The sequence below is a fragment of the Liolophura sinensis genome, chromosome 11 (genome assembly GCF_032854445.1).
Source record: "Liolophura sinensis isolate JHLJ2023 chromosome 11, CUHK_Ljap_v2, whole genome shotgun sequence".
In the NCBI taxonomy this organism is placed as follows: domain Eukaryota; kingdom Metazoa; phylum Mollusca; class Polyplacophora; order Chitonida; family Chitonidae; genus Liolophura; species Liolophura sinensis.
Window position 1 is genome coordinate 20778577 of NC_088305.1, and position 12258 is coordinate 20790834.

The 12258-nt window shown below is 38.7% G+C and overlaps 1 protein-coding gene across 8 annotated transcripts in view; it reads left to right on the top strand.

The window, feature by feature from the left end:
- LOC135477414 (uncharacterized) overlaps positions 1–12258 on the top strand; it is a 95386-nt gene that overhangs the window by 45334 nt on the left and 37794 nt on the right. For 7 of the 8 annotated variants that reach the window (XM_064757501.1, XM_064757498.1, XM_064757499.1 and 4 more), the window contains one exon: positions 8074–8260. In XM_064757501.1, coding sequence (XP_064613571.1) covers positions 8074–8260 — 187 coding nt within the window. Of the gene's footprint in view, positions 1–8073; positions 8261–10743; positions 11399–12258 lie in introns of those variants that run through there. The other variant, XM_064757507.1, reaches the window with a different exon arrangement.

Genomic DNA, 12258 nt, shown 5'->3' on the forward strand with positions numbered 1-12258 from the left:
GCCTTAGAGCTGTAGATTATTACATGTTTGATATTAGTTAAAAGAGGCCATAAAGCAGAGTATTACATATTTAGACAATACATGTACATATAGATACTGTAATTCTTCAACCTTTCCACATGTTTGCAAGGTGTTTTTTCAAGCATTTTTTCATGTAGGTAATATTCTGTGGAAAATATAAAAATTATACTTTTTGTGAAGCCCTGGAATTATTAAACTCAACCAGTGTGGTTTTGTCTCAAAAATCAAATTTAAAATGTGCATAAATTGCACTGAAAGTTGCTCTTTCATATGTGAAAAAGATGAGGAATTAGGTTACACCTGTACATGGATATGCCTTGTGAAGGTTGTGGAAAATTATGTGGAAGTTATTTGCTAGGGGACAACATTACTGGGGTAATAGGAAAATATTATTGAAGGCCTTCAAATTTGAAGCGTGCTATCACACTCCCACGCCTTCACACTCCTGAAATAAAATCTAGGTGTGCTAGTGTCACATGTCTGACACAATAATCAACAGTCTGGGATTGTGGGATTTAGGTGTACAAATCACACGTCGAATCTTCTTCAAAAGTGATGTGATAATCACACACCTGCTGAAAGACAAAAGGTAAAAACAAGAAAAGCACTTCAATTCATAACATGTCCATAATATATATAATATATATATATATATATATATATATATATGAAAAATTCTGTTGAAGCTATTTGGATTATGGACATTATTGGGGTAAAAAAAAAACAAAAAAAAAAAAACAGTTTGAATTGGTATTAGCTGAAGTACAGATCACCCATGGGGTCATGGTAAGATTATACATGTATGTGTTGTGATGTAGAAGTATACCTAGGTCATACCAGTCATCCCTGCTATGCCGGCATGTGTACACCATTAGCAAATGTCAGGGATAATATTTATGCATGTGGACATCAAATGGCAGACCTGTTTAAATGTTACCCGTTTATTTACTTACATACTACAAGCGCAGCGAGAGGATGAAATGCAGGTGACTTGTTTGGCAGGCACATAGCTGTACATACTGTAATTCTTCAACCATTGCGAGTTAAATATTTTTTTTGAAAGTCTCAGAATTATCAGTACTGGAAGAATTGAAAATTCCGGTTATGATCAACCCTGGAGGTAGTCCGTTCTTGCAAATTAGAACTGATCAACAATTTCGTGTATATATACACGTATAGGTATAGACCTTCAGACTACAAATAGACAGGGAACAGGCCAAGGCTGAGCGGTTGAGGTTCTTGTCTTCAATTTCTAGGACAGAGGTGGGGGTTCAAATCAAGCTTTGGCCAAGAAAAGAGCAACTTTAAGTGCAATTTATGCACATTTTGGTTTGATTTTGGACACAAAACTACATTGTCTATGCTAATTTTCAGGGCTTCACAAAAAGTACAATTTTATCAGTCAGCACAGAATGATGGCTTCATAATATACATGTACTTGAATAAACACCTTGCAAACGTGAAACAGTTGAAGAATTACAGTAAGTTACGGGAAAGCTTCTTGAAGTTTGGTGAGTGGCTTTTAAGGATTTACTGAGCTATCCAACCATTTCTCAGAGTTGGGAATGTCTGTGTTTCGTCTTGAGACACTTGTGTGCCGCACCTCTTTTGTTTGGCTTCCTAATCGTCCAGTCATCTGTTGTAGCCGGATGTTTGTCTTGCTTGCTCTCTAGGGACCATTTTTGGTGTTCCAGCCTATCTAGTGTCACAAAACACCAGCCGTTTCCACCAGCCCTCCGCTAGTCTGGCATGTTTTCAGTGACAACTCACTGCTTCCAGAGAGAGAACTCTCTTCTTGAGTTATTGCACAATGAGGTCGGGAAGAGGCTTTTGTTTTTTGGCAAGTCTGTCTGTCTGAGAGGCTCATTGGAACCCAGAAGGAGAAGCAAAACAATCGTAGCTTCGGGTTTCAGTTTGAACTTAAAGACCACGACCAGTTACATGTGCGTCCGTCCACATGGCTTTATACATAATGGAATCAGATGCTACAATTGTTTTTTAGTTCTGTCAAAATACTTCTACCGTCTTGATGTAACAATTTATATCACTTGAACAAAGTTATCATACTAAGGTACATCTCTTTGGCCAAATGTAGGCCCCTTCACATTAAAGTTAAGAAGGCAGTTTTCACAAAAAAAACATTTGTATTGATTCACAATTTTGGTGATGGATGTACATAATCAGTTTATGTGTTTAGGGAAATTGATCAATTCAGTGGTATATTTGAGTGCATGGGGTTTTTCAGTGTCTGGGGCCTAAGTTGCACATTGAACTGGTAATACATGCAGATGCGGTGTTATGCACAGGTTAACTTGTTTTTACCAAAAATAACAGCTTGAAAATTCCTCCATGAATCCCTTGATAGTAGACATGACTGACTAATTATAAGATAATTTTTTAGAGTATCATTCTCTGGTGTCACTGGTGCAGTCAGCGATTCACAACACCTGCCAAAATGACCAGATAGCTACAATTGCTGGTCAGGGATATTATAGTAATGGGTTCCCTCAGAACTCTAATCCGATGATGTCTACATGTACAATGCATGTTTGAATTCAGATCAGCATTGGTCTCTACAGTTACACATACACCCAAGAATTGTCAGATATATCTTCACCAGTTCATCCATCCATAAACTTCACCTTCACCCTGGCCATTTCATCAACCTTTTCGCATGTTAATATGGTGTTTTAGGAAGATATGTTTTGAGGGCAATGCATGTATGATGAACTTTTTGTGAATTCAGCTCTGAAGTCAGTCAGTCAGTCAGTCAGTCAGTCTGAAATGTAGTCGATGAAACAATCAAATGTTTCAAAAAAAAGGTATATGTACAGTGTTCAGTGTAAATGTGTTGTATGTGTAGATGGACTTGTGTGTGTGGTGTACATTCATCTGCTTGGTAGGGTAGGGCAGAAGGATGGGTATAGCACTAGTCAGTCGGTCTGGCAGATTGTCAGTGTATCTGTGTTTTGATCCTACCCCTGAGGTACTCTTAAGGATGGCTTTCACCCACAGCTGTCGTTGTCTTAAGTCCGGGGTTACCAGGTTCTTTATAGCCACAAGTTAAAGGTTGAATGTTGAGATTACCCTAGCTTCAGTCTCTTTTGGTAATATTTGTGTCCAAAGAAACAGTTTGACTAAGTGTAACGGTTTTGTTGGTATAGGTAAGTTCGAATGCAATGTTTGGTTGCTAGGTGCTATATAAACACAAGTGAAGGGTTGAGTATTGATATGGCGCTATCATACGTCTTTTGGTAATATTTTTTTGTGAAGAAACTGACTAAATGCAACATAATATAGGTAAAGATAAGTTTAAATGCAATGTTGGCACCTAAATAATTTGATTTGAGTGTAAAGCTGCCTTTTTTGTCGCTTTAGGCAAGGTTGAAGTGTTTTATTAAAAAAGTAAATGTGTAAAATTTTTGACCCAGGGTGCATGAACCTGTGCACGTAGCATAAGCAAACTGGTATTAGAACGTCAGATTATACAGATTATATTAGTTTTAAATCTCAGTGATTTATTTATTTATTTGATTGGTGTTTTATGCCGTCCTCAAGAATATTTCACCTAAACAAACAGTGGCCAGCACTATCTTGAAAGGAAACCAGGCAGAACCCAGGGGACACCCACGACCATCCACAGTTGCTGCCTGACCTTCCCACTTACGGCCAAGAGAGGGAAGCCAGCATGAGCTGGACTTGAACTCACAGCTACTGCATTGGTGAGAGGCTTGAAGGTTAAACCCCCATGAGGTTGAGGGATTGTTGGACTGACAGGCCAAACTGCTGTGGTAAATGGCACTTCATGGTTAGAGACTACAGTAGACTGTCACAGTTTGGGGGGCCCTTGTGAAAGTAAGTGGTCAAAGAGGCTCTTGTGGTCAGCCGTGCAGTCTCCCACCAGTATAATTTGTATATCTGCATGCCTTAATTGGAAAGTTCATCAGTAACTTGACAAACTTCAGTGGTTTTTCCACAGGCACTTCAGTTTCTTCTACCCATAATGTTGACTGCAATCAATACAACTGGAAAATTCTAAAACGTGGCATTAAGTGACACTCAAGTAAATGTATAATAAATAAATAAATACATGTATATAAAAAAATGTACTAGTATACTTGATGATGGCTGAAAGTGACCAAACCCTATAAAGTTCATGCATAAGTGAAGCCATGTCAAAGTTGACAATAGGTTATTAGGGGAATATTAATCTTTAAATGAAGTTATCATGTATTTATTGCATCCATTCCTGTCTTATATTCATGGACAAAAAGTTCTCCTTGCAAAATTTTTCATGATGAATTCTTGACAGGTCTGTGCATCCATTCCTGTCTTATATTCATGGACAAAAAGTTCTCCTTGCAAAATTTTTCATGATGATTTCTGACAGGTCTTGCATCCATTCCTGTCTTATATTCATGGACAAAAAGTTCTCCTTGCAAAATTTTTCATGATGATTTCTGACAGGTCTTGCATCCATTCCTGTCTTATATTCATGGACAAAAAGTTCTCCTTGCAAAATTTTTCATGATGATTGCTGACAGGTCTGTGCATTCATTCCTGTCTTATATTCATGGACAAAATGTTCTCCTTGCAAAATTTTTCATGATGATTTCTCACAGGTCTGTGCATCATTCCTGTCTTATATTCATGGACAAAAAGTTCTCCTTGCAAAATTTTTCATGATGATTGCTGACAGGTCTGTCCATGTCAGTATTTTTAGTTTCTCACTGGAATTTATGCATACAGTTATTATGAAAAGGACACTAAGATGATGTGTTTATGTCACTAAATCTGCAAGCTTCATACGACTGTGCAGATTATTTCTCCGCACCCCATAGCTATCCTAGAAATGTTTCAAAACATTGGTCTCGCAGATCTGGCTGAAAAAGGTTGAGGATTTAGAGTACATGTATGTGCAGATTTTTTTGTTTTCCATGATAGTTGTTGTTGCCCTATCCCCCTAGCTTAAGCAGCAGCAACATACATGAACATATTACCATATTATTTCTCTGACTTTTAAGTCACTTCACATCAAACTTTTTGTTGGTTTTCTAAAGCTGACAGACCCAAACAGTGTACAATTAGTTTTACAGCCCTGGTACATAGAGCTGTTCCAACCTTCGTTGGTAGCAGAGCTGACTTTCTTGGCTGTCAGTTTAGTAATTAACTATTTAGAGAGACATGTTTCTGGAGCTCTGAGCACATTGACATGACCTGTTTTCTGACGCCTGGGTCACTTTTCTGACATCTCAATCCATGGGTACTCCATGCAGTGGCACTGTGCTGCTCCAAATGACATGGTTACTTTCTTCTGTTCTACTTTTATCTATGCATGTATCGGTCCATGAACCTAATGATGTCAAACTGAAGTGAAACCTTTTTGAGATAATGCTTCAGACATCAAATACGTGTAGAAGAAACCTCATTTGGCTTATGTTCGCTTCAAACTGTTGTGATACATTTGGTATTCTTGAGCAGCAATGCTGCATTACTTCCTGGAATATGGTCTTTTTTTCTAGTCTAGCATGCAGATGAAGCTGTGGCATTCCTGTTGGGCATTATATGCCCTTTTCCAGATAGCCCACCACAAAGCTTATATATTTTGATCATCAGTTTAAGTTTCATAATTTCAGAATTTTATCAGAGTGTCTTCAACCAAAATAACCAGGACGTCCTTTCCTGTAATGGACTCTTCCACAGACCCAAGTTGACAAGAATCAGACAGAAACTATGTGAAGTTTTACATGGTTTTTTTAACTTTTTGGATTGTTTAGTCTTTTGAAAATGATTTTTTCTTAAATAAATGTTTCTCGCAGTTTGAATGGGATGCAGTGCTCTCCTTGGAGTGTACTTGTGGATGGGTGGATTGTGGGATCATCTGTTGTCCAAAGTATCAATTAAAAACAAAAACTACTTTATATACAGTATTTGGACTATACTTTTGTTGCTTACTAAGTTAATCTTTGCCTGATTCTGATATTTAGTTGAACTTAAAGAGATGTTTTAAGGTTTGCTTTTAGCGTAGGATGGTTCTCATAGATCCTGCTTGAAAAAATGAGTTCAGCACAAAAAGCGTTATTTTATATATAAAAAATGTACAGCATAGAGAGTAAAACCAGAGCAGTGATAACAGTGTTGCAAATGGTCACACATATTTCCGTGAAATTCAGCCTCTCGTCAACTTTCCTCAGTCATGGTTTCACTCCGCCTAAAAGTAGCAGAACAAAAAGCCTCTTTAGTACCATGGATTAAGCAGAACCAGGTAAAAACATGCAATGTTAGAATTTGTTAAAGGTCACTGGTCTAGAATTATTGTCATTTTTGGGACTAAGTTTTTTTAGGTCACACACAGTAACCCTGAGATCTGTAATGATCCTATAGGATCAGACTGACACAACACATGCACTGTGTAAAGTGGTTGCAAGTTATTACAGAGTTTACCACCACCACCAATAGTGTTATTCCTTCCCCATCTACTAGATGCTGCTGGTGCTGCTGCCCAGGGCTCATTTACAACCATCAGGAAGTGTGTTGATAAGATAGACAGTTGTTCACTAAATTTAGCCTAAACTCAATTTGCCAGAACCTAGATTTTCATTGGCAGAGGTGTTTGTGAAAGCTGATAGGGCTGGCTTACTTAAGGATGGGTTTGATCTTTCTGGCTGTAGTCAGATGCTGTTAACCTGAGGGGAACCTAACCTTGTATATCCACCTTTATACTTATCTACATGAACATGTAAAGTGTACACATTAATAGGCGAGGGGGGAGGGGGAGTGGAAGGGGTTTCATACTCGGACCTTGTTCATAGAGGCTCTTCCAAAAATCTTTATAAAAACAAGTTCACGTAAGATTTTTAACATTCTTTTTTCCAATTAAAAGTTTTATGGGATCTGTCTGAAAAAAATTATTATTGAAACTGAACATAATTTTCTTTTTTTAAGATTGTTCATGGGTGTAGAATGAAAAACAAACTGGCAAACTGATTGCATGGTCAGATTTACAGAACACATTATCCCACAGCTATTAAATTGCATAACTGTCAGCTCCTGGGGAAATCTGTGTAAGCTTACAGCAACACATGTTTCCATTACGACAAAGGTCTTTTAGAAAACAACGTCTCCATGTCGTTGATGCATTACAGATGTACATGGAGATAAGAGGGGTTTGGTTTTGCGTTATGATAAACTGAATGGCATCATTCAGTTGTACGTGACAGGATTCAAAATGAAGAGTGCATTACGATTCACATGTGCACTCGCAGAGTATTTTTTAAAATTTAATCCCTGTCGGGGTGCAACTCACCTTGCCATAAGCTATACACCTGTATTGGCCAATGAGGCTGCATGTTCAGACCGAGACCCTGAAGATTTTTAGAGTTTCCTCCTGCAGCTGGTGAGGTGTTGTGGTTTCCTCAAAATTTACTTGGTTTCCTCTACGCATAAACCTGAGTTCTGTTGCACAAGGGATGTGTTCTTGGTTGCTGTGTGAATATAACTGAAATCCGATTTAAACGTAGGAAATAGTTAATGTACCCTAATTCTTCCCTAACCACTGTGACCAATTTTTGAAAACATTCTTAAAAAACTAAAGGGTGTACAGAAATAATATGTGCAGCTTAATGAAGCTTGCATCTTGAGTGACACAAACAAAGCATTTTAGCATCATTTTCATAATAATTGTATGCGTAAATGTCTCTGAAAAAAGTGCTTTAGTGGTTGAAAACGATGAAGATTTACAGTACATGTGTTTTGGCGGCTTACATGTAGTTCAATTAAATGGCTGAAGAGTATTTGGCCCCTTAATTATTTAATAAAATGCCTAAAATGAACAGACTGAAATTTTAAAAATGTATTCAGTTGTTAACAACGCCTTGTTTAAAAGAACTTCTCGTTTAGCATCGATATTATGCATGTATGTTTCAACATAAACTTGCTTTGAACCCAAATAATGACATCCAAAAGTTGTACGCATTAAGATGTTCTATTTCGTCCTTGTTGAGTTAGTAAATTGTTAAGGAGTCCTGACGTTTTACCCTCCTCTTTTGGCAGGTCGTCGAGTCAAGCGCACCAAGCTGAGCAGCTTGGAGCCTATGGACACAATCTTTGTGAAGCACGTCAAAGAATCGGGTCCTGCTCATCTGGCTGGTCTTAACACTGGAGATCGTATCGTGTCCGTCAACGGAGAAAGCGTCACTGGCAAAACTTACTCCCAAGTCATCGCTCTTATACAGTCAAGGTGAGGTTATAAACAGAACGTGTTCCTTGTGAACAGATTGTCGTTCCTTTGGCAGATGGTTATTCTTGAAATTTGAAGACATTGACAGTTATCTACCAGGTTAGGACAGGGTGGGTTTAATATTACCGAGTATTTTTTAGACTTAAACATTCTTCATTGAACAAGTTACTCACAGTGCCTGATTCTGGGCGCTCTGTTTATGATAGGGGCCTCCATGGCTCATTTGGTTAGCGCGCTAGCGCAGTGTAATGACCCAGAAGCCTCTCACCAATGCGGTCGCTGTGAGTTCAAGTCCAGCTCATGCTGGCTTCCTCTCCGGCCGTAAGTGGGAAAGTCCGCCAGCAACCTGCGGATGGTCGTTGGTTTTCCGGGAGTTCTGTCGGGTTTCCTCCCACCATAATGCTGGCCGCCGTTGTATAAGTGAAATATTCTTGAGTACGGAGTAAAACACCAATCAAATAAATAAATAAATCCATTTATGTTATGAGTATTTTTTAAACAGATATGTGTAGGATGTCCTAGTAGAAAAATGTAAGTTTCACAGCCAAAAGTGATATTTTATGTACATGTATTGTATTAAGGTTACTGTTAAAGTTACACTGATGTGGCACACGTGGTAGAAATATGGATTTTTGACAGAAAAAGATTAGCGCAGTTTAATGAATATATATTCAAGCCAGATCATTGTGGTCAAACTTAACTGGGTAAGGTGAACTGGTGGAAAAGTATAAGAATTTAAGAAGAATCAAATTTCGTGACCTCAGATAGGGGAAGAGTGCATAAACTTGGTGAAAGAGTGACCTGGTACATTGCTTTACTGTAAGGTTATGGTGTATGCAATCTCAGTGGTATGACCTTTCTGAACACTTGAACTGATGGGATAGCTTATAGGAACACGTCAGTTTACAACATTGCACTAAACATTTAAGGCTGGGGGACTTGGTTGGCTACCCCAGTTGTTTTCTCCTGACCCAATCAAAATAGCTGGAGTTGTTTATGAGAGCTTCATGGAGCTCCCTAGCCAATCAGAAGAACTGGAGTTGTGTATCAGAAATAGTTCAAAAGTGAGTTGTTTGATTCGCTTTGTTGACAGACAAAACAGTGACAAAGTACGGTGATAAGATAAGGGTGCCTGTGTGGGTGGCATTAGGAATGAGGTATGGTGGAGAAGAGGGTTGAACTCTGGGAGTAGGGTGAAACATGGGCATGAGGTTGGCTTGGTGTTCCATCAGAAACTGGTCCATATCCATTTATCAGCATTACCAGAATCCTGTGGAATTTTTGTGCATATATGTGTACTTTTTAGTTGGTTTATGTTTATGTACTTTTTTCAATGGCATTTTGTACATTTGATTTATCTGGTCCAGGAACCTCTTGGCTCAGTTGGTTAGCACACTAGCACAGTGTAATGATCCAGAAGCCTCTCAAAAATGTGATCAGTGTGAGTTCAAGTCCAGCTCATGCTGGCTTCCTCTCTGTCCGTACGTGAGAAGGTCAGCCAGCATCCTGCGGAGGGTCGTGGGTTTCCCCCAGGCACTGCCCGGTTTCCTCCCACCATATTGAGTAAAAGTGAAATATTCTTAAGTACGGTGTAAAACACCAATCAAGTAAATAAATAAATACCTGATTTGTGCAATCACGATGTACCATACAACATTACACTCCCCAGCTCTCATTGTTTTCTTGGTGACAGTGAGCATTCAACATGACTCATATGTTCATTTGAGCTGTCTAACCTTTCAAGACTATACTTGCCTTCCTGCAGTGTGAAGTGCAATCCAGAGATGTAAACGTTTACTAGTAACTTGTCAGAGGTTGATTGATTGCTCCTATTTTTGTCCATCCATAAAACTGGATGTCACCAATATTAGGGAAAAAGTCTTAAGCATGGTGTTTATAAACAACCAGGGACCTCCCTGGCTCAGTTGGTTAGCGCACTAGCGCAGCATAATGACCCAGGAGCTTCTCACCAATGCAGTTGCTGTGAGTTCAAGTCCAGCCTGTGCTGGCTTCCTCTCTGGCCGAACGTGGGAAGGCCTGCACCAACCTGCGGATGGTGGTGGGTTTCCCTTGGGCTCTGCCTGGTTTCCACTCACCATAATGCTGGCCCCTGTCATAAAAGTGAAATATTCTTGAGTACGGCGTAAAACACCAATCAAATAAATAAATAAATAAATAAATATAAACAACCATCAGATACATAAATAAATAAATAAATTTACAACTTGGTGGGCAAAAAGTAGATATGAAATTGACCACCCTGTTGTTTGTAGAAAGGTGCGGTGTATTTCCAGCCGTTTATGGAAATGGCTGCGTATCGGTTGTGTGACTGAACCTAGTACACACTGAGGATGAAGGTGCAGGCACATGATTACATTGCTCTTAACCAGTGTGTTATCTAGACAAAATATTTGTGGATGAAGACTCCGGTGTGGGCAGAATATAAACAAGTGTTTTTTTTTTTTTGCTGAACTTCAGATTCATGCCTTGGTGTAAACGAGAACTAAGGGTGTATTTACAGGTGCGTCACACTTTGCCATTAAAGGCTGGCAATTGCCTAACAAAGTCTTTATTTTCTCAAGGCAGCTGTGTGTTTATGTTATTCTCTCCTTGGGTTTACCTCACGGTGTAAAAGTAGTACTGTGTGATGAAAGCTTTCTTCTTGCTCATATATGTGTTTTAATTCCGCGGCTTTTCATAATGTGGAAAAATAAGTGGTTCTTTGCCAATAATGACTTCTTCAGATTTTGAAATTTCGACGCACTGAGTTCATAAACAGGGTTTCAGTTCACAAGAAAAAAAAATTTCCCAAGAAAATATTTCTTTTCAAGCAGTGAGTATAAAGGTTATGAAGTGTTGGAGGGCTTACTGTGAGTAGTGCTGGCACATCTGTGTGTAATATAAAACTAGAGAGAGCCACAAGGCTGTGGGTTATTACTCCAATGATGTAATAATCAACAATACCCCGGGTTCCTCACTCTATCAATAAACAGCCAGCTGCACAAAGATTTATCTCCCTTCAGAAGAAGTCTCTTCTGCAGCTGTGGATCATGACACCTCTGCGTGTGTATATGATGATCTTTTGGAGACCTGGGTTTGAAGAAGCTGTGTGTATAAAACGTGGCACTATTTGAGAAGGTATGCTTATGCGTAGTCCAGTTTTTGTTTGGAAATAAGCAAGTTCTTTAGGGGACAAAGAGTGACCTCTTTGACCTCTCAATAAACTTGCTTTAGTGATGCAGCATCTTAAGTTAGATAATTTTATATTTGAAAAATTGCATTCAGAAGACACAGTTATGATGTAATCAGTAATAGTTTACATTAGTGTAAAAATCCCCCCCCCCCCAAAAAAAAAAAAAAAGAAAGAAAAAAAGGACAGCTAAAATTTGTGGTAACCGAATGTAAGTTCCAGTGTACCCTGATGTTTTTGTTTGGTACCTGGTGAAGGGTAATGGTTTATTTGCAGTACTTAGAACAAGAGTTAAATCATATCTTGTTATAATTAACATCCAAGTGTAACAAATCAGTTCATGATATTGGATTAAAGAAAAAAATAACTCATTGCAAATGAAATCCACATCCTATATCCCCCTACACACACTTACCCTCTGCCTCCCTTACCACCTCAACCCTCAAAAAATGAAAAGGTGATTGAAGAAAATTATAATAAGAATTATAGGGAAAAAAGGGAGATAAAACAAAGAAAAGTCACATGATTTTACAAGCAGTTTAGTTGTGTTTCATTGGTCTGTGGTGCACAGTGTACTTGATCATGGTGTACCCACCTTACCCACCTTCCTCATCTGTCTCTCGTCTTGTCTCCCAGCTGCGTCATATGCTCCTCATTATATACCTATATCAGGATGAGGCCTGGGTCTTGTGTAAAAGTAAATAAATAGAAGAGGCGATTGTGACTGATTTTGGCCAGATCAGGTGTTGATTGCAGACACCTGCTTTGTTTGAGAGATTGAGAGAGAGAGAGAGAGATATCTGAATAC